This window comes from Lytechinus pictus, chromosome 16 (assembly GCF_037042905.1).
Source record: "Lytechinus pictus isolate F3 Inbred chromosome 16, Lp3.0, whole genome shotgun sequence".
NCBI classification, from domain to species: domain Eukaryota; kingdom Metazoa; phylum Echinodermata; class Echinoidea; order Temnopleuroida; family Toxopneustidae; genus Lytechinus; species Lytechinus pictus.
In genome coordinates this window covers 21,194,576-21,215,097 of record NC_087260.1, presented here as the reverse complement: position 1 = coordinate 21,215,097, position 20,522 = coordinate 21,194,576, and the positions used below count along the sequence as shown (strand labels likewise).

Here is a 20,522-nt window from a genome sequence, read left to right as displayed (position 1 = left end):
AATCATAATTACGAAATGCTTGAATAGTTATGTAAGCATACTTCCTCCACCTATCATTTAAAAAAAGGAAAAGGAAACTACTGGCTGATTTCATAAGAACTACATAATTCTGTATTTTTTATTTCAATTTTCTATTTATTTTATTATATTTTTATTTCTTTCGCAAGCGTTATAATTTTTTTATTTAGTTTGTGCATTCATTACCCTCATTAACTATCATTTTCTATTATTTATTTATCTATTTCATTTATTTTTAAGTATCTATTAATCTTTTCTTTATTCATTGTATTTTTCTGATTTTGTTATTGATATCAATATTAATATTATTTATTTTTTTATTTTTCATTTATTTATGTTTTATTTTTTTATTTGTTATTTATTATTTATTTTATTTTTGGGGGGAAGGGGCTTTCAGAAGACGTTACTTGACTCAGGCCACTGACTGTATCTCTGTAATGAAATCCGGGGTCCGCCTCTGATTGTATTTGGTGTAATTTTAAGTCACGAGCATTGAATACGATTTCAAACAAGCCCTACAATGATTTCTTACCCTACAAACTAACTTATTTATATATGATTTCCTTACTTGTCGGTGGGGGGGGGGTGTGGTTGGCGAATCACTTGGTAGATATTCATGATTTGATATTGACCTTGGCTTGTAACGACTGCAATATCTTCTGCCAAAATGAGAATCCAAATAATGCGTGTGCTGTATATTAAAACCAATATTCCATGACATGGATCTGGTTGTAAAATTAAATGAAGATTTGTATTGTGAAGAACACGGTTTCTGCCGTACGACGTCCTTTCTTTAAGAAATCTTATCTTATGAGGGTAGAAGATGGATAGTAAGGTCCAAATATATTTTGATTAGCAGCGATACCAATAATAACATACATGCATGTATCATTTTTTATATATTTTAATAGATATAATAATAGATGAGATAATAATGATGATACTAATTTTTATATTTCAGTTGTCTACAAAATATTCTGTTATAATTATGTTAATTCCCATTTATATCATTGCACTCTAAAAACAGAAAGTAAAAATTTACCCAATATTTTGTAAAAAAGGAACATGCATGTTTGCTGGGTATTTTTTTCCCCCAATATTGGGCAAAATGCATGTTTGAAATGCAACTTTTACCCAACAAACACGCACGTTCCCATTTTACCCAATATTGGGTAAACTTTTTAGAGTGTACATGTAATTGTAATATGTATGAAATGAATTTGTATCATACTTTCTATAGGAAATAAAAAGATCGAATTTGGATTTGAGTAGAGGTAAAAGTCTAAATGTGATGGGGAAAATATATTCATCTTCTACATGTATAACTGACGAATGGGAATGATATCTAGTTATGCTTTCTGAAAAAAAAAACACCTCCCTTGAAACTGCACCTGTAAAAGGTTTAGAATATGCAACCAAAATACGAACTCGGATCACCAACTTTGCAAGTGTAAAGGTGCAACTTGGCACCCTAAAGGTGCCCTTCAAACGTGTTCCCGTTGTGACATGTAACATTTTCTTATAGTACAGATTAAACAAGATATGGTGATTTCTAATTTGGTAATGCATAGCATATTTTTTATGAATTTTATTACTTTAAAGCATATTCTCATTTTTAAAAAATTGTATAGACAAGACGCAATCGTTAATATTAGACAAAGGCTTAAAAGTAATACGCATAGTAATGCCATTAAAACACAGATGTCCAACAGAATAATCGTTATACAGTGCGAGTCAAAAATTCTCTTTTTAATCCAGGCTTAACCTAATTTGATTTCGACCTTAGAGATCATTTTGTTTTATTGCGCAATCTCGATTACACCGAAGCATTTATAATAATTTTACCCGATTTAATTTTTTTTTGCATTCTAAAAAAAAACACCCGAAACAAATGTTTTTTTTTTTTTTAAGGAGATGAAAAGGAAGAGAAGCTACCGAAACCAATACCTGTTAACACGTTAAGGATAGGGTAAACAGTTCTACCAATTTTTTTTCTATCTATAATGGTGATTTTGAATAAAACGTGATTGGATGCAGTTATTTATTAAAGGGATTCTCCGGCAAAAATCATTTTTCTCCACATCCTTTTCTTTCTTCCATGTTGCTGAGCTGTATATTTACTACAGATTGAGATTATTCAGTAATATTGACTAATAGGATGTCAGTGATGCTAAACGTACCGCCGGAATCATTGAGTGATCCGCGCCATCATTTACGTCTTTAAACTGCGACGAGATCGCTCGATATAACCTCTACACCGGAGTGTTTAATCCCATTAGCTTCAACGACCTTGCCAATAATATGGATTTCTTCCTCGGGGATTTCAGTCATGTATTTCCAGAGGTCAAACCGCAGGAAATATATTAAATGTGGATTAAGTTTTGATATTAAATCGCTCTGAAGCCCTTGTAAAACTGAATAGAGCAACCACAGACTAGTGGGAGCATAGGGAGAACGATAGTAATTCTACGAGAGACAGGTATCATTCAGACAAGAGTACGATAGTGTATTGACGAAGGACGACTCCAATAGCCATGAAAAAAAGATGATTATCTGTACCGTACGACGAGAACGATATGATATTCGATATTAAGAAATCTGGTACCAGAGCAATGAGATATCATCATTACGACAAGAAAGACCAACGACAGAATACTGACAAGACAATCACATCAGAACGATGGGAGAACTGAGCCGTAACGACATTACAACGGTACCATACCGATAAGACAACATAACCAGAACGATGACACAATAACACCATATCGATATCATAGACAATCATGACAATACAATAAGAAAATAACGAAAAAAATATTTATGATTCATTTTTAAGCCACATGATTCGATAACATTTTTTTTTGAAAAGCAACTGATTACACAAAACTTGTGCACCAAATAGACCGGAAATAGACCGACGAAACAAAATCTTCGACCTCGTGTCTTTTTTTTCTGTTGCTTTGGAGTTGGTGTGACGTAGACATCACGTAGCTATCCCTGAGGTTCAGAGTAATCGTCTGCTGTTGTATAAATATCTGTATGGAATATCGTTTGTGGTGATAAGTTTCTTCTTCTTCTCCTTCTTCTTCTTCTTCTTCTTCTCCTTCTTCTTCTTCTTCTTCTTGTTCTTCTTCTTGTTCTTCTTCTTCTTCTTGTTGTTGTTGTTCTTCTTCTTCTTGTTCTTCTTCTTCCTCCTCCTCCTCTCTTCTTTTTCTTCTTCTTCCTCTTCTTTTTCTTCTTCCTCTTCTTCTTCTTCTCCTTCTCCTTCTTCTTCTTCTTCCTCTTCTTCTTCTTCTTCTTCTTGTTTTAAAACTTAGTTCCGATCTACCTTAGATGTGCCCTCATGCATTGTCTACGGTATGTATGCATCGATTTTTGACGTCTCTCTAATTTTCTTACTTTCTCTATCTTATTTCCCCTTTCTTTCTCTCTCTCTCTCTCACTCTCTTTCTCTCTTATATAAATATCTGCATGGAATATCGTATGTGGTGATATCTTTTACTTCCGCTTCTTCTTCTTCCTCTTCCTCTTCTTCTTCTTCTTAATCTTCTTGTTCTTCTTCTTTTAAAACTAAGTTCCGATCTACCTTAGATGTGCCCTCATGTACTGTCTATGGTAATGCATGCATCGATCTTAACCAACGATTTTTGTCGTCTCTCTAATTTTCTTACTTTCTCTTTCTTTCTTCTTCTTTCCCCTTTCCCTCTCTCTCTCTCTTCCTACCTTCCTACTTACCTACCTACCAATGCACTCTTCTCCTTCTTTCCCCTCTCCCTGTCTCTCCCCTCTATGTCTCCCTTCTCTTCCTATCAACCTACATCTCCCTCTAAGAGTTACGTATGACTGCATGCGTCTTGATCAGCAAAGTACGAACCTACGAGTGGACTTTGCAATAAAACATACCTCTTTCTGCTGATTACTAAATTGTGTTTCTTGCCAGCCCTCAAAGAGTATAAGCTCGTCTTTTGTTAATTACAGCTTCCGAGCCTACCTAATCAAGACACTTGTACTTTCGTCATGTTCGTATTCATGGCATCCCTGTACCCTGTAAGACCCGTATTCGGACCTCTGATTTAATTTATTTTCTCGAATAAAGTTGTGAGATAAGTATATGGATAGCCAATTGCGCCAGGTATCCACAAGTTCAATTTACCACCTCTTAACTCACCATTCATATTCATAATTATCTTAAATTGATAATTAACACAGTTTCATTCATCAGTAAACCACTGGAAAGAGCAAGATAAACATAAGAAAAATAGGATGTAAGCACAATTTTGACATTTTGGCTTCCCATCGTTTCAGCAATTAGTTAGACCATGATCCAATTAAAAAAGTTACACACTGTCTTCAGAAGTTTCAAACCCCAAGAGTTCCGTACTCTTCCATAAAATGAATATTTTTGTTTATATCCCCCTCTTCCGAGGGTATAATTCGTCATTTTTAATAAAGACCCTTAAATTAAATCAACTGGGTCAAGAAGAAAAATAGACTATAATGAAGCTACAGAACATCATCTAGAGACAATCCATGAGATCATCAACACTAAGCCACATATTTATGGTAAATTGTTTCTAATAATCGGTGATCGATATCATCTGATTTGCATACCCCTAAACGTCGAAAATGTCGAAGAAGTCCCTATAAACACGGAAATTATTTATATTTATATAAACGCATGGTTCCAAACTTAAGTCGGGGAGTTGTCATGTCAACGGCCAGTGGAGTCTGGACGAACTGAATAAATATCATTTTTATTTTTATGATAACCAAGTAATTTAAACTAAGGTCCATGATTAAACGCTGTTAATTTGAATTTCACCTGTTCTGTTGAGTAAAGCAAACATCAGTTTTATATTTTGATCAATATGTGCAATGTGTTACTTTGTCTATTATATTTCATTCTCAAAGATCTATCAGTCTGATTCATTTTTTTATTATTTCGTCTACATTGATCACAGGGAATAATAAATATCATTCTACATTTAACACTGAATGAGACATACCCAAAGTTGAATATGTGACAGTTTTAAGGCCACATAAACGTTTATTTCAAAGGTATAATTAAAGCAGTGGATGTTCCGCGCTATTCATATTAACCAATCAGAGAACGTTGTGATGAAGGTATAAAGCAGCGGTACTCAAAGCTGACAAGAGGTTATATCTCTCGCTTTTATCTCCCAAATCAAAATTCATGGGGCGGTTATTAAACTTCGATCTCTTCATACTGAAGGTATGAAATTGCAGCCCGTCGATGATTTCGGCAAATCTGAAATATATTCGGCGGATGATAGCCCAGGTGTTTGGCAGCTTTTACCGAGGTCAGCGGAACTGAATAGGAGCAGACGACACAAAAAAGCGCCAATCGTAATTTGTTTCAGCTTGCAAATAAACGTCGCATTAATAAATGAAAAGGCTTTGAAGGAGACGCTTAAGTAGAAAGTACCCGGCGAGATTGCCATGTCTAAAAAACGAGCTCGTCTGCGTCAGTATTTAAATTGTTATGCCATTTGACTTGATGAAATGAGTTGTAAAAACTTCTAAGAGAAAGTCGGTAGCTCCAGATTTGAGGAATCAAAGAGGAGATAAACAAATTGGATAGAAGCGGACTGAAACAAAATGAAGGAGACATAACACAAAGAAAGGAAAGGGGATGGCAGAACAAGTAAGGAAACTGAAGAAAATGATGCATAAAGATGCTCTTTATGCATCATTAGATGCATCATATATAGATATATAGATATGTAGAAAGATAGATATATAAATAGACAGATAGATATACAGATATATAGATAGACAGACAAATAGATAGATATATAGATAGGAAGATAGATAGATAGATAGATAGATAGATAGATAGATAGATAGATAGATAGGAAGATAGATAGATAGGAAGATAGATAGATAGATAGATAGATAGATAGATAGATGAAAAGAGAGGGAGAAATAGAAAGATCAAGAAAATGGCAGAGACAGGGAGAGAAAGACAGAGGATTGGAGAGGAATAGGGAGTACAGAATAAAAGAAAGAGGGACAAACAGACAGAGATAATGCGACAGACAAACTGAGGCAAAATGAGGCCGGATTCAAGTCGACCATTCTGATTAGGTTTAGGTTTCCTTTTATTTCTCGGGATGACAGAATCACTCATTCAATCTTGTACGTCGATGCTTCATTCATTGGTTCATTATTAAAGCGTCTGTACTGCGAAGACTGATCCATTTCTAGAGGAGTGATGGCCACTTCTGAACAAGATATAAATGACCGTTTGATTTGTAAAACAAACTTCAAATGGAGCTTTTAGGTAGTTGTTTAAGAAAGCTGTTCGTAAGTTATGAATGACGTTACGCACGACTAGTGGCCCTTTCTCGTGCTAGATGACATATCCCTATCATAATGTAACTGACTTGCCACCTAAGAACATCTTCCAGTCGTGCGTAAAGTTGTGCGCAACTTTACGAACAGCTTTATGAAACACCAGCCAGGTTCATTAACGCACAGTTGTATTTCCACTCACCAGGGCCCCGTTGCATGAAAGTTACCGTTATGGTAACTTTGCAATCCGAAGGTATCTTGCATGGAATCCTTGATTTTGATTGGCTGTTGATCAGCGTTACCATGGTAGTTACAATTGGATGGCAAATTTGCCATAATGATAACTTTTATGCAACGTGGCCCAGAGGCCCGTTTTATACAACAAAGTCATAGTTTTTGATCGGTATGTAGTCGGTTTTATGGGTGTAGGGGCACCGCACACCTCACGCCTGGTCTGCGACCCGATTTGGAATAAAAAATATTAAAATTTGATGTCAATATTGATATATGGAATATCTTTGTATGTATAAGCATATGTATCCGCTAATTATTTTTTTATTATTCCTTTTGTCGTATGGTTGAATATGATGAAGATGGAAGGGGAGAATCTAAGGAAAACATTGGGAAATTTAGGCCAGATGTTCACCTCATTTTTAAAAACGTCACATGAACAAATAAAAGACCTACTCAAATGCCAGACTTCATTTCAAAGTATTAATTGAGTCGTTGAAATACCTGACCTAATTTCAATAAACGAAACGACGTATAAGTAATAATATACGTGAATACATGCACCCAAACAAATGGTAAATGAAATTACAGTGGCGCGAAATAGCTCAATCGTTGCACATAAATTCTGCAGACGAATGACCAAACATCTCCACCGTTGCCATGGCAGCTGTCGCCATTATCATACCCAAATGCTAAAAACACGCATTTTCGAGGAAATGGCATGGATTCTGCACAAAGTGTCTCGATGGTATTTTGGATTAGGTGCTGGTTTTCCCAATGGAACTTGTGTTTATGTTACTAAATTGAAATCAAAATCTATCATAACAATGATTGATTCGATGCGAAATAATAATACAAAAATAGTATTGTCTGCTTTCATGTAATTCCATTTAGCCTAAAAACAAAAATGGATATAGAGCTAACTTATTACCACAGGGCAATGATAGAACGTAAAAAGGACACATAAAATGAGAAAAAAAAATTATTTACAAACACAGTCAGTCATCTTTATTAATGTACACGTAAAATACAGTACATACAAATCAAGAGACTGACATTGTTTTAGAAGGCCTGTTATATTAAAATGAAAAGTGACACATTTACACATTTAACGCCCGAAATCCTGCATTTTGGTTTAATAGTGAAAAACAAATGTATCACATATTTCCAAACTATGATTTTATAATAGTTTCACGAAGCAGGGCCCCCAGCCTCGTAATAAATGTGTATATAAAAACACTGACAATTTTTTTTCTTTTAAAGGTGATATTGATAAAAGGGCTAATTAAAACTCCTAACCAATGTGATGGTGTATTAGATTTATTTATTCTATTTCTTTTTTTAATCACACAGTGAACTGGAGACCTAGTCGACTCCACACCAAATCCACGTCGATGCTACGTGCTCTATATGGTTCATGCAAGGATTTCATTTTCTGCGACTTCGAAGTTGCTTTCGTCCTGCCTTCGTGGATGACAGTTGGTTTGCATTTGCTACAGAGGGGAGGGTATTGTCTCGATCCGATGCGGTGAAATGCGATTTGCTTCGAACGACAACGATCTATCGGCCATCTTATCTCCCTATAACAATTTACCGATCACCTCCCACTTGAATATTTCTTACACAGTTGTGTTGATCGCTATGTAATCGGAACTATTGATTGGTCTGGCGATGTAAAAACGTGCATCGATATCTGATGTTAACTTGGCTGGTATCGTTGTCTTCAGGATGATGTCGCATCCCTGCGTGCGAGTATCAGGACATCATGAACGCCCACGGGCAATCGCGCTGAAACTCGATCGTGATTGTTTTTGCATATTTCAGGAGAAATTCAATTTTTGTCTGGAATGCTGCCTCAGATGATTGTCATTAATTGCTTAATATCATAATATTGTGATGAGGTACCTAAAGCTTGCTATTTTCTTAGTGCTCGCAGTGGTTGTAATGAGCTGCGCTTGAATGGAAACTGTGGAAACGACTGCGCATGCGTGTGGATGATTTGAAATTGTGCTGAGTCATGTTAAGAAGAGACCCCGATTCAACGCGGGTCATGTGATCATATCATGAAAGTGAGCTTTCGCTGGACTCATGTCATCATGTTGATATGCAAATTACTCGCTATTTGTTCCTCGCCCCCTGCGATGGCAGACTTGGTATACAACCCCAGAACTGATGTTAAACTATGCGGCCGTGGAGGGCGCCCTTCATGGCTCTGTGATCCTTTTTATATACTTTCCAGAGAACAGGGTGAGTGTCAGCTGTTGTTATTCTTTTTCGAAATACTCTTTTGTGTTATTAGATTATTAGTAAGAAATTACTTAAACTCCCTTTCCATGTTTAGGCCCTTAGACGACCCGAAGTTTGTGTATGATGTAAGAAACATAAATAAATAATCAAAGTCATTAATCCTGAAATTAGAATTGAGTTTACGACACTATCAATAAATATCTTATATCTTTTTAAACGACCAATGTGGAAAAAACCAAAGTCAGATCGATATTCAAAGCAATATCAAAACAGCGCACATTCCAGAACAACTTGACAGTTTTATGCCAAATGTTACTGATCAAAGGATAATCTCTCTTTAGAGACTGAAACATCTGACACTAGCCTTTTCCACGTTGATAGAAATATTTTATCAATATAGTAATAAATTTCTCTGACTAGATAATATTGATTAAATATTCAGACTGCCAAGAGTCCTTAAAATGACTGCCTAAATACTGTCATCAAGTCAGGAATAAATTCATGATATAAAATGCATAAACTATTTCATTAATAAGGTAATTAAATTATCAATTCAGGAGATTACAGAAAGATAAATTAACAGTCAGCATTCATTTTCACTATCGTGACCATAAATTAATTTATATCTGCTCCAACATGTCAAAAAGAGCAAAAACGAGCACCAATAAATGCATTCATATCTTCTCTAGATATCTAGCAAACAATTAGACCTCTAGTAGACTTGACAAATCAATCAAAGTCTGCTAAAGAATAACAAAAGCTGCCCAATTTCTGTGAACAACTGATAAATCCGAGCTGACCATAAACAGTAATGCAACAGAGTACTGGTTGCCAAAAATCGTCACTAACCCAAAAGGTGACGAATTATTTCAAACTCGTATGCCAAAATTCGTCAATAATCTTGCTGAAAAATATTTGTTTATTCTATAATACATATCTTTACGCGCTTAATGATATAATATGTCTATTCTGATGGAAAAGAATTTTACTTTGATATAATGTATTAACTTGCAATGCGGTGTGGGTGTATATGTGAGTGTGTGCATTGTATTGTGAGATGAATCGGAGACTATTGTTTGTATGGAAGCTGTTGGAAGGGGATGGGCGAAGCGGAAATGTGGGGGAAGAGAGAGAAAGGGGGTAATACTAACAATGAGGGATAGGTTTGATGTAATTATGAAGTATCTTTCCCTTTTAAATTGCTTATTAAGAACGTTTGGTTTGGCAAATTAGCAATAATGAAGATAATGAATGTCTCGTATGGACAAGTGACCATACAGATACGTGCACATACGACGGTATGTCTACTTCTCAGTCAAAAGGACATTTTAGCAATTACTTCGCAGACGCTTTCTATAACGCAGAGAATGTTTCGTCAAAAGCCCTTCATTTACAAAGCAGTCTTTGTCGATAATCGGTGACTCAAAACAACAGTGTCGTCTTGGATACTGGACAAACGACATTATTTCCAATTTGTTGTCCGATCCGAATCTTAAGACGATGTGCTGTCTCGGTCCATCAACTTTCGACAGTGACCTCTAATCTGTTCATTGTGATATGACGGGCATTTTCAATAGATTCTCAACGTTCCAAAAGGCGTCTGCGAAGTGGATGCTAAAATACGCTATTATTATCAGCAGCAACCTGTTTAGTGGCATTCTGTCATGAATTAGTCAACCTCTTTTTTGTGAAAAAAACCGTCTAAAGTTTTCCTTTTACTACGCAAAAACATAGAAAAAGGAACCTTGGTGCTATGAAAAATAGGATAAAATATATAAGACATGAGATACCAATGGATTTCATTCACTCTTTGCCAGTATCAAGAATATAGTACAATGACTGCAGATTGTCAAGCACTTACATGTAAGCCTTTGCCAGGTTACAGGGTCACGCTGATGTAACGCTTTGTATTAGATCTTTTTATCAGCAAATGTCAATTTTATCGTTGGTAAATGAATAAACTGAGTATATATTTTTTTCTTTGTGTTTTTAAATGGCAGATGCCATTGTAATGACGTAGTTTTACTGTCATATATCTTATTCTTGATCATGCTACTGTTTCATATCTGTTTTTATTCATGGAGGGAATTTTTTACGCCTTTGACTTTATCCTTTTTGTTGTCTTGTCTAAACTGATGAACTGAATTCGTGGCAAACTTAAATAGCCGTGTATTACTTTGTTTTATCGCCCACTTTTCCATTCATCTTCATTACAAAAATACAGTGAATGCGTCTATATTTACCTTTGCAATAAATCGTTTTTTCGTCATGAATGGAATTCTGTTGACGCTATTTCCTTTGCTTTTGGTTCTATTTTTGACCACTCACAGCTGACGAACTTGACTTTGCCCTGGGGGAAATACGTTCGACTACGTCATGTGCTTGTACCCTGGAGCAAGCCTGCAATGTGACGGACAGCGGTTACACGATTTCCATCGCCATTTTGCCTTATTTACCGTCTACCAGGCAGTGAGGAATAAACCTTCTTAAATAGATGTTCACACCTGTTCTTTGTTGTTATTTTTGTTCTATTTAGGATATACAACAGCTAGTTTAAAGAAATATTTCAGTTTTTGAGTGTTATAAAACCATTGTGAGCTTCGGCATCGTTATTGTGATTTTTAGAAAGATTATAATATCCCATTGTCATACAACATGATCCACTGAAAAAAAATGTTTTTCAAACGCCCTGATGAAGACAAGGGAGATCGGGGAAGGAATAATGTTTAAAAAAAAATAAGTTTGGGGTCGAGTAACGTACCTTATCATACAATTGTGGAAAAATTTGCATAATTTTATTTTTCGTCTGCCACTCCTTCCCAATAAAAATAACCTGTCGCCCGACCATAGGTATTACCATATAATCATTAAGCACAGGAGCGACGCCATTGGCGTACAGATAGGAGGGGGGTTGGACCATTGCCCCTCAACATTTTCATGACCAAGAAAAAAAATAGAAAAGAAATAAAAACAAGAAGGATGGTGAAATATTTAATAATGTTCTAAATACTGCGTAAAATTTTATCACAAAATTTGATTTTCATATTAAAAAATACAAATGTCCATGCTCGCTCGCAACTGTTTAAAAATATTGCCCCATACAAAATATCAATGTATAGCTCATAAACTCCCCGAGGCTTCCGACAAATGCATTTTACCCTTTGGCCGAGAGTCATATTGAATCTTCCCTGCAAATTTTACCCTTAATTCTGTAAATTGAACTTTTTGAAATCGCTTTGGATCAGAACGTACATGAAGATGGGAAACCTGTTGCAAGATAAACTCAAAGAAGATACCGAAAGATTGAATAAGTTACAGAAAAGAGCCGCAATATTAGTTTTAAATGCCCATTTCTTGACCCCTTCGGAAAACTTATTTGCCCTCTTAGACTGGAAAAGATTTGAAGATAGAGTTCGCATTTTTTAGATTTATTATATTGTTCATGTTTGTCTAAGTTATTTACTTTTAGATAAGAAATTCATTCATACTGTACAAGAAATTTTAGACCCCACTTGGATTTTTTTTTTAAATTTATATGTATACGCTTCCTAATGTTATTTGTTTTTTAATTTACATGTATACGTTTCCTAATGTTATGTTTACTGTATGATTTAATCTTATTCATATGTCCATTGTAAAATATGTATATGTTCTTTTTATCGTTGCAGGGCCTCTTTGTAAATCAGTTCTATATCTGAAAGGGCTACCCTGCGTAAATATAACTGAAATAAATAAATAAATAAATTCCTGTCAGTATAAGTTACACTTCCCAAAATGTCATATTGTATCATTCAAACACACATTTCATTATCAAGCTGTCTCATTGTGTAATAGTCTTTAACCTGAACCTCGAAACATAAATTCCCTTGCAATTTTTAAGAAATATGTAAAAGATAGCCTTTAAGTCCAATTGCAGCTTAATTTTCCAATATTGAATATCCCTGATGTCAATTCAATTATTATTTTCTAGGCATGTATATTCCCTTATTTCTAATGATTTGCGTAGTTTATCGTAGTATTGATTATATCTGACTTCAACTATTTTCTATCACAGTATGTACATGTATGTATGTATATTTTCTCATGTTAATTTGACTGTGTACTATGAAATATAATATTTTGATTGTTTTTAAATGATTATGCAGGACCCCAAGGGAGAGAAATTTTTATGTTGATTTGGCAACCTGTTTAGATAAATAAATAAATAAATATATATATATATATAAATACATAAATGAATAAATAAATAAGTAAATAAATAAACAAATAAATAAATATATGAATATCAATCGCTAGAAATTAATGTGTATGTTTATTTCACTTTTCTTTATACAGGGACCCGGTAACGGCCCGAAACTATGCCGATTTTTTGCGCAAGAAGTCGTGGATGTTTGGGAAATGCGAAGATGATGTGGTGATTGTTGTTGCTAAGCAAGATAAAGAAGTAAGTAAAGAAACCGCAATTAATTATAAATTTCTCAACCCAAATAGAAAATAGAGTTGAGAAATGGAAGCGCTATGGTATCCCAAAAGGCCACACCCTCCAGGAAATAACGGAGAGACGACAAAATGTTAAACATAATCAATATTAATTACATTTGTGTAAGTTTTGCTATTTTGCTATAATAACAGGCCATTGTTAGAATCGTTTTGAAATTATCCAATATAGGCCCGGAATTACAATATCAAATATAAAATCATCATGATTAAGTTAACGATGAGTGTTTTTTTTTCTGTCCTGAAAACGTGTATGAAATTTTCAATATACAGTATAATTGAACTTTTCATCTTTGATTTCTGAGAAAATTGCATTTCATCTGAGATGGAAGCTCAGTGCTCGCTTGTGAGGTCACAAAAATTAAAATAATAAAAATCAAATCCGTAACTTTTGTATTCATAGGTGGATTTTTATCAATGCCTCATAAATATTTTTTTATCGTTCTGCTTTTATCACACCAAATTGACGCCAGGGCCCATAATATGATCAGTTACCCAAAACCAACAATAAGTATAATTATAAATAAATAATATCTATAATTATAAATAATTTGCTATTCAAAAAGTAAAAATTATCCCGCATTGTGCAAATGAAAACGTTTTCTTCTTCAAATTAAGTCATAGGTCATCCATATCATCATATTTAACACATCTTCTGTTTCAAAGACAAATGCACATTGCACTTTAGATGGAAATGTCAAGTGCTGTATAAATGCGGCAAAAAAATCAGCAGAATATCTGCCGTATTTTAGCCGCATTTCGTGAATATACAGACATGCCCATTGGCAAAAAACGTTCCCTACTGAAATCAGAATCATTATATTGTCATTACAATCACACTGTTAATGTCATTAGTGAAATCAGGATACGCAAAATACGCCATAAGGGGTGTATTGGTGGTGCAGAAGGCTGCCGGGTAGGATCATTAAAAGTCTGAACAACGAGGGGGAAAGAGGATAATGAAGAAAAATTACAGAAAGCAAAGAAGAAACACTAAAAAGGAAGGCACTGCCTGAAATGTTTGTGCATATGCTATGACCAATCCAAAATCAGATGGATGTGACAATAACTAAGATAAATAAGATTGAGCTCTTATTTATGGGGTGGAGGTTCGGAAGTCAAATAAATTTATTCTTAAATCGATGAATTATATCTGGATACATGGATATCAACATTTGAGTTGTATCAAGAACAGGGATCAACTTGAATTTGGATGGCATTTGTCTTGAAAACGGGACAAAATGATCAACATTGTATGTGGTCCCTCACGTCGTGTTATAAATAGCTGGTCTTAAAATATACCGCTTGCGATAACTGTTACATAAAACAAATTAAGCCTATAACTTTATTCGTATAAAGAAACAAAGAATGTGTTGAAATGGAAAAGTACCTATTTTGCTACTTGGTAATAACATAATCATTGTTGTATGAATGCACTGAGTAATAAATAAGTGTGATTATCATTCAAGTTTAGCTATATTACAAGACTACACTGCTTAGAATGTTGCATTATGGGTTCAGGAACCTGATCAGATATGAGTCGTTGAGGGCGGAGGTGATGCTATTGAGGCCGCTCATGGTTCGTATCTTCTTTAATATAATTTATCAGAAAAAGTATAATTCTCTTCTTTTGTTTTAATTTGACATCAGGTATATGCTTCGGCTGGCCCTGCGGCGGCATTAAAACTGAAGTTATTGATCATGGAAGACATCTACTCTGACACCAGGCAATACTTCCAAGATAAGGATGTTTACACCGGGCTTAAGGTGATGGTGGAGAGCTTTCGGTCTGCCCTCCAAGATTCGTACTCCATCTCGCCCGACTTCCCCGTGTGGCCAATCGTCCAGATGGGCCTCGGGGCCCTGTTCGTCCTCATCTGTTTCTGCAGTATGTACCTGTGTCGGAAGCTGTTTTCGTAGCGCGGACTTCAGCGACCACGCACGTCATCGTCATCGTCGACCACGGCCTCAGAGACCGACCTCCGTGCTGGACCATCCAGTATAACAGACGGTGGTAGTGAGAATCTACACCGCGACAGGTTAATTGGTGCTAATGGACGCAGTGCCAACCAGCCAAGATTGTAAGAAGCTCGCCATCGTGATGCGGTTGCTATAGCAACGCATCCGCTGCACCTGAGCATCGCCCTAGATCGCGACGCTGACACAATATATTGTGCCGTGTTTGGGGTGAGCTGCATCCAAGCGCAAAGCACGGAAACTGATTGATTTTTTTTTTAAATCCATTCCCCGGTGCTAATGTGATCACCGCGGAGTGGATTCTCCCTACTCGGTCACGCCGGGTTAGTTATGCGGCGATTTCTGATGCAGGTGGGCGCATATGAATTTAACATTAATGCGCCTATTTTACCTGTCACGTCGTGCTAAATCAAATGTTCCAATTATCCATGGTGCCTAAAAATATCAAATTTTTTCATCTTTGTATTTTGAGGGAGTCCTTGTGACGGATCTCAATTAATTATTGCATATATGACGTTGGTGCGTTTTAAGCAAAGGAGAATGATGGGTTTATTTGATTTAAAGGATGACGTAGGTATAACATTGGAAGTTATATCACTGTCAATGTAATAAGAAAACAATTTACTTCTGATGTTAGTTTGCAAAACATCTTTAGGAGTTATAACGATATAACTTAACTACCTTTGTGATGAAATTCGCCCGGCAGATATCATCAAAGATTGTGATGCGTTAGGCAGATTTATCCGAAAAGCAAAGTTACATTTTACCAAGAAAATGTTACGTATATACCACCAAACATCTCAGTCGTACCATTTGCATCCACAGCGATGCCGCAACGACTTTAGTGATTTTATTACGATCATTATTGTTCGACATGGTGTTCTTCTCGTATACCTAAATTTCATAAATTCGACTGCGAAATCCACTTTACAGCGGTTCTTAACCGATAACTTGGTTTTCTTGTGTATTTGTTTGTTTGTTTTTTCGTTGACGTAGGTCAGATTTGTTAACTATGGAGCAATAGCAAAACCTAGACTTTTCTTTATTCCATAATTGCAGTTTAAAGCTCTGAGAGATTCAGTGATTTTAACCGAATAAATTGCTCTCTGCCGATAGGATGCGAGGAATTTGGTAGCTTTCAGCAATAGTCGGTGAAAAACACTGACTATCAGCGTCGTGAAATGCTCGCAACAGCAGGATAGCGGACAATTACGTCCCATATCCGATACATGCCACCTTTCGCAATCATCACGGACGCTAATATTAGGGTCCCCTAACACAAAAGTTGACGCTTAATCATACACTTGATTTTTAAGATTGATTGTACATTATAGTCAATAGAATCAAACGTAGAAAACTGCTCTACAATCAATGCTAAGATTTGTGTTACGGGGGGGTTACAGGCCCTACAGATCTGCTTTTCGTGTGCAAAATTCTTTCCCGCGACACCCGCGCGCCATACATGCATGTATTATGACTGATGGCTGGAGATGTTCGAAATGCAGGACCTAAAATTGAATATGACATGGATAAGAAAGTGGTTTTTCAAACAAATCGAGTACATATTGAGTGAGGAAAAAGTTACTAAATTAAGGCTTAGATATAGATCATTACAGTCCATTGAATCGATATTGCAATTAATGTGGATTATTGGTGGATGACTGGCAATTGATTCCATGGGTCAGATCACCTCTCTAGCCCAACCCATTTCGCATACTATGTACACAGCGTAAGCAATACGTTTGCATGCGGGTTTCTTTTGTTTCTTTTGTTCACTCCTTCTGCACAAACGACACGCCTCTAGCACACGATGTAAAGGGTATTATGTTTTACTTTCCCCAGAAATGGGGGTTAGATTCAAATTCCGGGGGGACTACTTCCATTGATGAGTGGATACCAGGCACGACCATGGGGTTTCGAAAAGTGCCCTAAACAAGGGAAGCAAGTTTTCCAGATTATGAAAATGCATCTTTTAACAATTATTTGGCTTGTGAAACCCTACAAGTATTGGAAATATATCCCTTTTTCAGTATTTTAATCATCGTTTTTGACACCTTTATAACGTTACATAGGCCTATACGTAACGTACTTACCCACTCTTTCCCTTTTTACGCGTTGTTGCGCCTGGTATCCACCCTTCAATGAAAGTGGGCCCCCCCCGGGCGGCCTCTCGCGCTCTGGGAGGAACCAAATGTGGATTTGGAAAGTCGTCCTAAATCGGATATATCGCTGTTACCATAGTAGCAACCAGAATTTTACACACGAAACGCAAATTGAATGTTTCCGTTCCAGATGCGAAACGAAAAAAAAATCTCATGTCACACAATTTGCATTGCAGGACAGAGTTTTAAGACCATGACGACGGGCCCAAAAGTCTCTTCTAAAATTAACTAACGTCGTAAATAAGCGTTCGCGTTCTTCCAACGAAAGGTCGGGACTGTCAAGAAGCTAGAGTTAATAATTATGACGGTGTCATGAGACGGGTCCATGATAATAATCAGTGGCAAGGACGGTTTATAGGCGCTGGCGCCATTTATTGAATACATTCCTCTGTCGTCCAAGCGTTGTTGGTTCCGATTGCTGGAATTCGTTTAAAGGCCGTCGTGCCCAAATGATATCCTTGAGGACCACCAAACATGCAAAGTGTAGGTCCGTCGGGTAATCTAAGAAGAGTTCCATTGGTTGCACTGGCACGTAGATATCTAATGAACCCAAAACCTGTTGATGATGCATGCCGAGAATAGTGACGCTCTCTTCACCCACCAAGGAGATATCTCCTTGCTCTCACTGTCACTCTCCCCGACAATACATGACAGGGTGGCGATTGTTTTGTTTGTTTATTTGTTCTTTGATACGTTTATCAACAAAAAGCAACATTAAATGCTGTCTAGTGTGCGTCAAGAATTGATGTTTTGGTCCTAGTGCCAATAGATGGTCCCATGTATTCAATCAGACCTCATACAATATCAGTTCTATCATCTAGCGAAGGGAAGTTTGCCCCTGCAAGTATGAAAACAGTCACCGTACAATATAATAGTAACCTAATGGTCAGGTCGTCAGGATAAACTGAAGATGGCGCGCAGGATACGCGGAACGAATCATGGACTGACTTGAAGGAATTTGCAAAGTTCTGAAACAGACAAAGTGGATGGTCAACATTATTTCTATGAAATGAAAAATGACTTCTTAGTAATTCGACTATTGTTGTGCCTTCCCAGAGGATGATTGCATTGACAGAAAAAATAACAAAGGAGAGTAATTCAGACGATAAGAGAAAAGCCCGAGACAAGTTACTCGACGAGTCTATGTTAGCGGTTTTACATTTAAAATGATATATTATGTTTGATAAAAAAAATGTTATAAAAGTGAATGATGTATTTTTCACATCTTATTTGTACCAAAATAATCCATCAATAACATCAAAAGCCATGTACAACTCATGTGGAGACAAAATATAGAAGAAATAGAAGAGAATTGGGAAAATAAGGATTTGTTTTACTTGAAAAATAATGTTGGTTCGTGCTTTTTGTATATGCTGACTCTTTTCTATTTTTTTCCATTTGAATTTAATTGATATTTATTAATTTATTCATTTATTAATTGTTTTATTTCTTTCATTTATTGTAATTTCATATAATTTTCTTAATAATTTATTCATTCATTTATTTCTTGGGGGGGGGGGCTTGTATGTGACTGTTTAGATGAATGTTAAATTTTCTTTACGATGACTCGATGGAAAGTGACATTGACACGATATGTCATACTTTGCACTTACGTATGCAATCTGAAATGGACGAGTCACAACATACATTAACTACAGCATCGCCTTCCCAATATTATTGATATTTAGCATAAATTCAAGACAGGTAACCGAAGTGATAGTCGTTGTATAAACACGAGAAGAGAGTTGATTAAACTCCCCAACGCCGTCTCAGGAACAAGCTATGACTCCTCGATGGGTTAATTGCTGTAGACACGGTCGCTCTCCCGTACAGACGCCCATTAATCTTTTCGTACCTCAATAAAGGAGCGGTGCTCACCTGGACAGTTTAAACCAACGGGAGCAGACGTACGTAGGCTACGGCAAGCCGTTTTATTAATCATATTTCTTGATTTCAAGAATAGCCTTGTGTTAACAATATAGATGATTATTGATGTAAATAAATTTGATTATTGATAATTACATGTTGTTAACAAAATGCAATTCTTTATATAAAAAATGGAATGTTGGATATGAATAAATGAGATTAAAGGAGAAAACGGCTGGCGGCACGTACACTACAGCGACATAGCTTGATAAATTGTCGGGATGTGACAGCCCCTACTAACGGACAGCACGGTGGGTGGACTAGATGACACTTCCCATTTCCTCGAGCTTTCCTTCATGTTTCATCATCAGTTGAATATTATCATAAAATATTCAATGTAGTTGACATCTTTCATTTTTGAAAACTACGTAGGGATTCCCTACAGTATAAGCTTCGTTCAATGAAACAATATTGATGTTTTCTTACTATTATACACATGAAGTGAGTTGATCATCTGGCTCAAAACACCACCACTGGAAGAAAATTGGGGAAAAAGATTTTTACGAAAGAATGCTGGAGATTTTTTGTGAGTGTTAGATTTTTTTTGGTATGATTTCTTTTGTTTAAAAAAAAGTAAAAAGGGCGCCCTCTGTTGCCCTACCTTAGTCATACCTGAACCCACCGTTGCTTAGTAATACCACATTATTTTAATTCATATATGCGACTGTGTTCACACAACTCAGCATAAACACGAGAATGTGAACAAGACTCTCGGCTAACTTCCTTTAAAGCCCCCATCACACTTATTCGGAATCAGCAGGAATCAATCAGAAGCTGGAACAAAAAAAATTATTTAAAAAATCTAGACATTTTTGGGAGGAACTTATGAATTCACCAAATTGGAGTTGAAATACAGTAAATTGACCAGGTGAATCATCATACACTAGTCAAAATGAACCGCAATGGAGTCAGATTGATAATTCTTGCTACATTCTTGGACATTCTAGGCGCATTCTAAATATTCTGACTGCATTCTGAGTGCATTCGAAATATTTTTGTCATTTCTTTTGGCCGTCCCGAAGGTTTTGGTCATGTTCAAAACATTCGAGGGGTATTTTCGAAAGGTGTTCGAAGTAGATTTAAATGACCAACTGGTGGTCGAACAATAGTCCTTTCATTCCGGTCAATTCTGCTTGATTCGGAATAAGT

General features: G+C 36.1%; 1 protein-coding gene across 1 annotated transcript; it reads left to right on the top strand.

Annotated features, from left to right (window-relative positions):
• Window positions 1-7,915: 7,915 nt before the first annotated feature.
• LOC135156996 (uncharacterized) lies at window positions 7,916-20,151 on the top strand. Its single transcript, XM_064111269.1, has 4 exons — window positions 7,916-8,811; window positions 11,142-11,280; window positions 13,147-13,255; window positions 14,959-20,151. The coding sequence occupies exons 1-4, from the start codon at window positions 8,628-8,630 to the stop codon at window positions 15,226-15,228; spliced, it is 702 nt and encodes a 233-aa protein (XP_063967339.1). The 5' UTR covers window positions 7,916-8,627; the 3' UTR covers window positions 15,229-20,151.
• The last annotated feature ends 371 nt before the right edge of the window (window positions 20,152-20,522 follow it).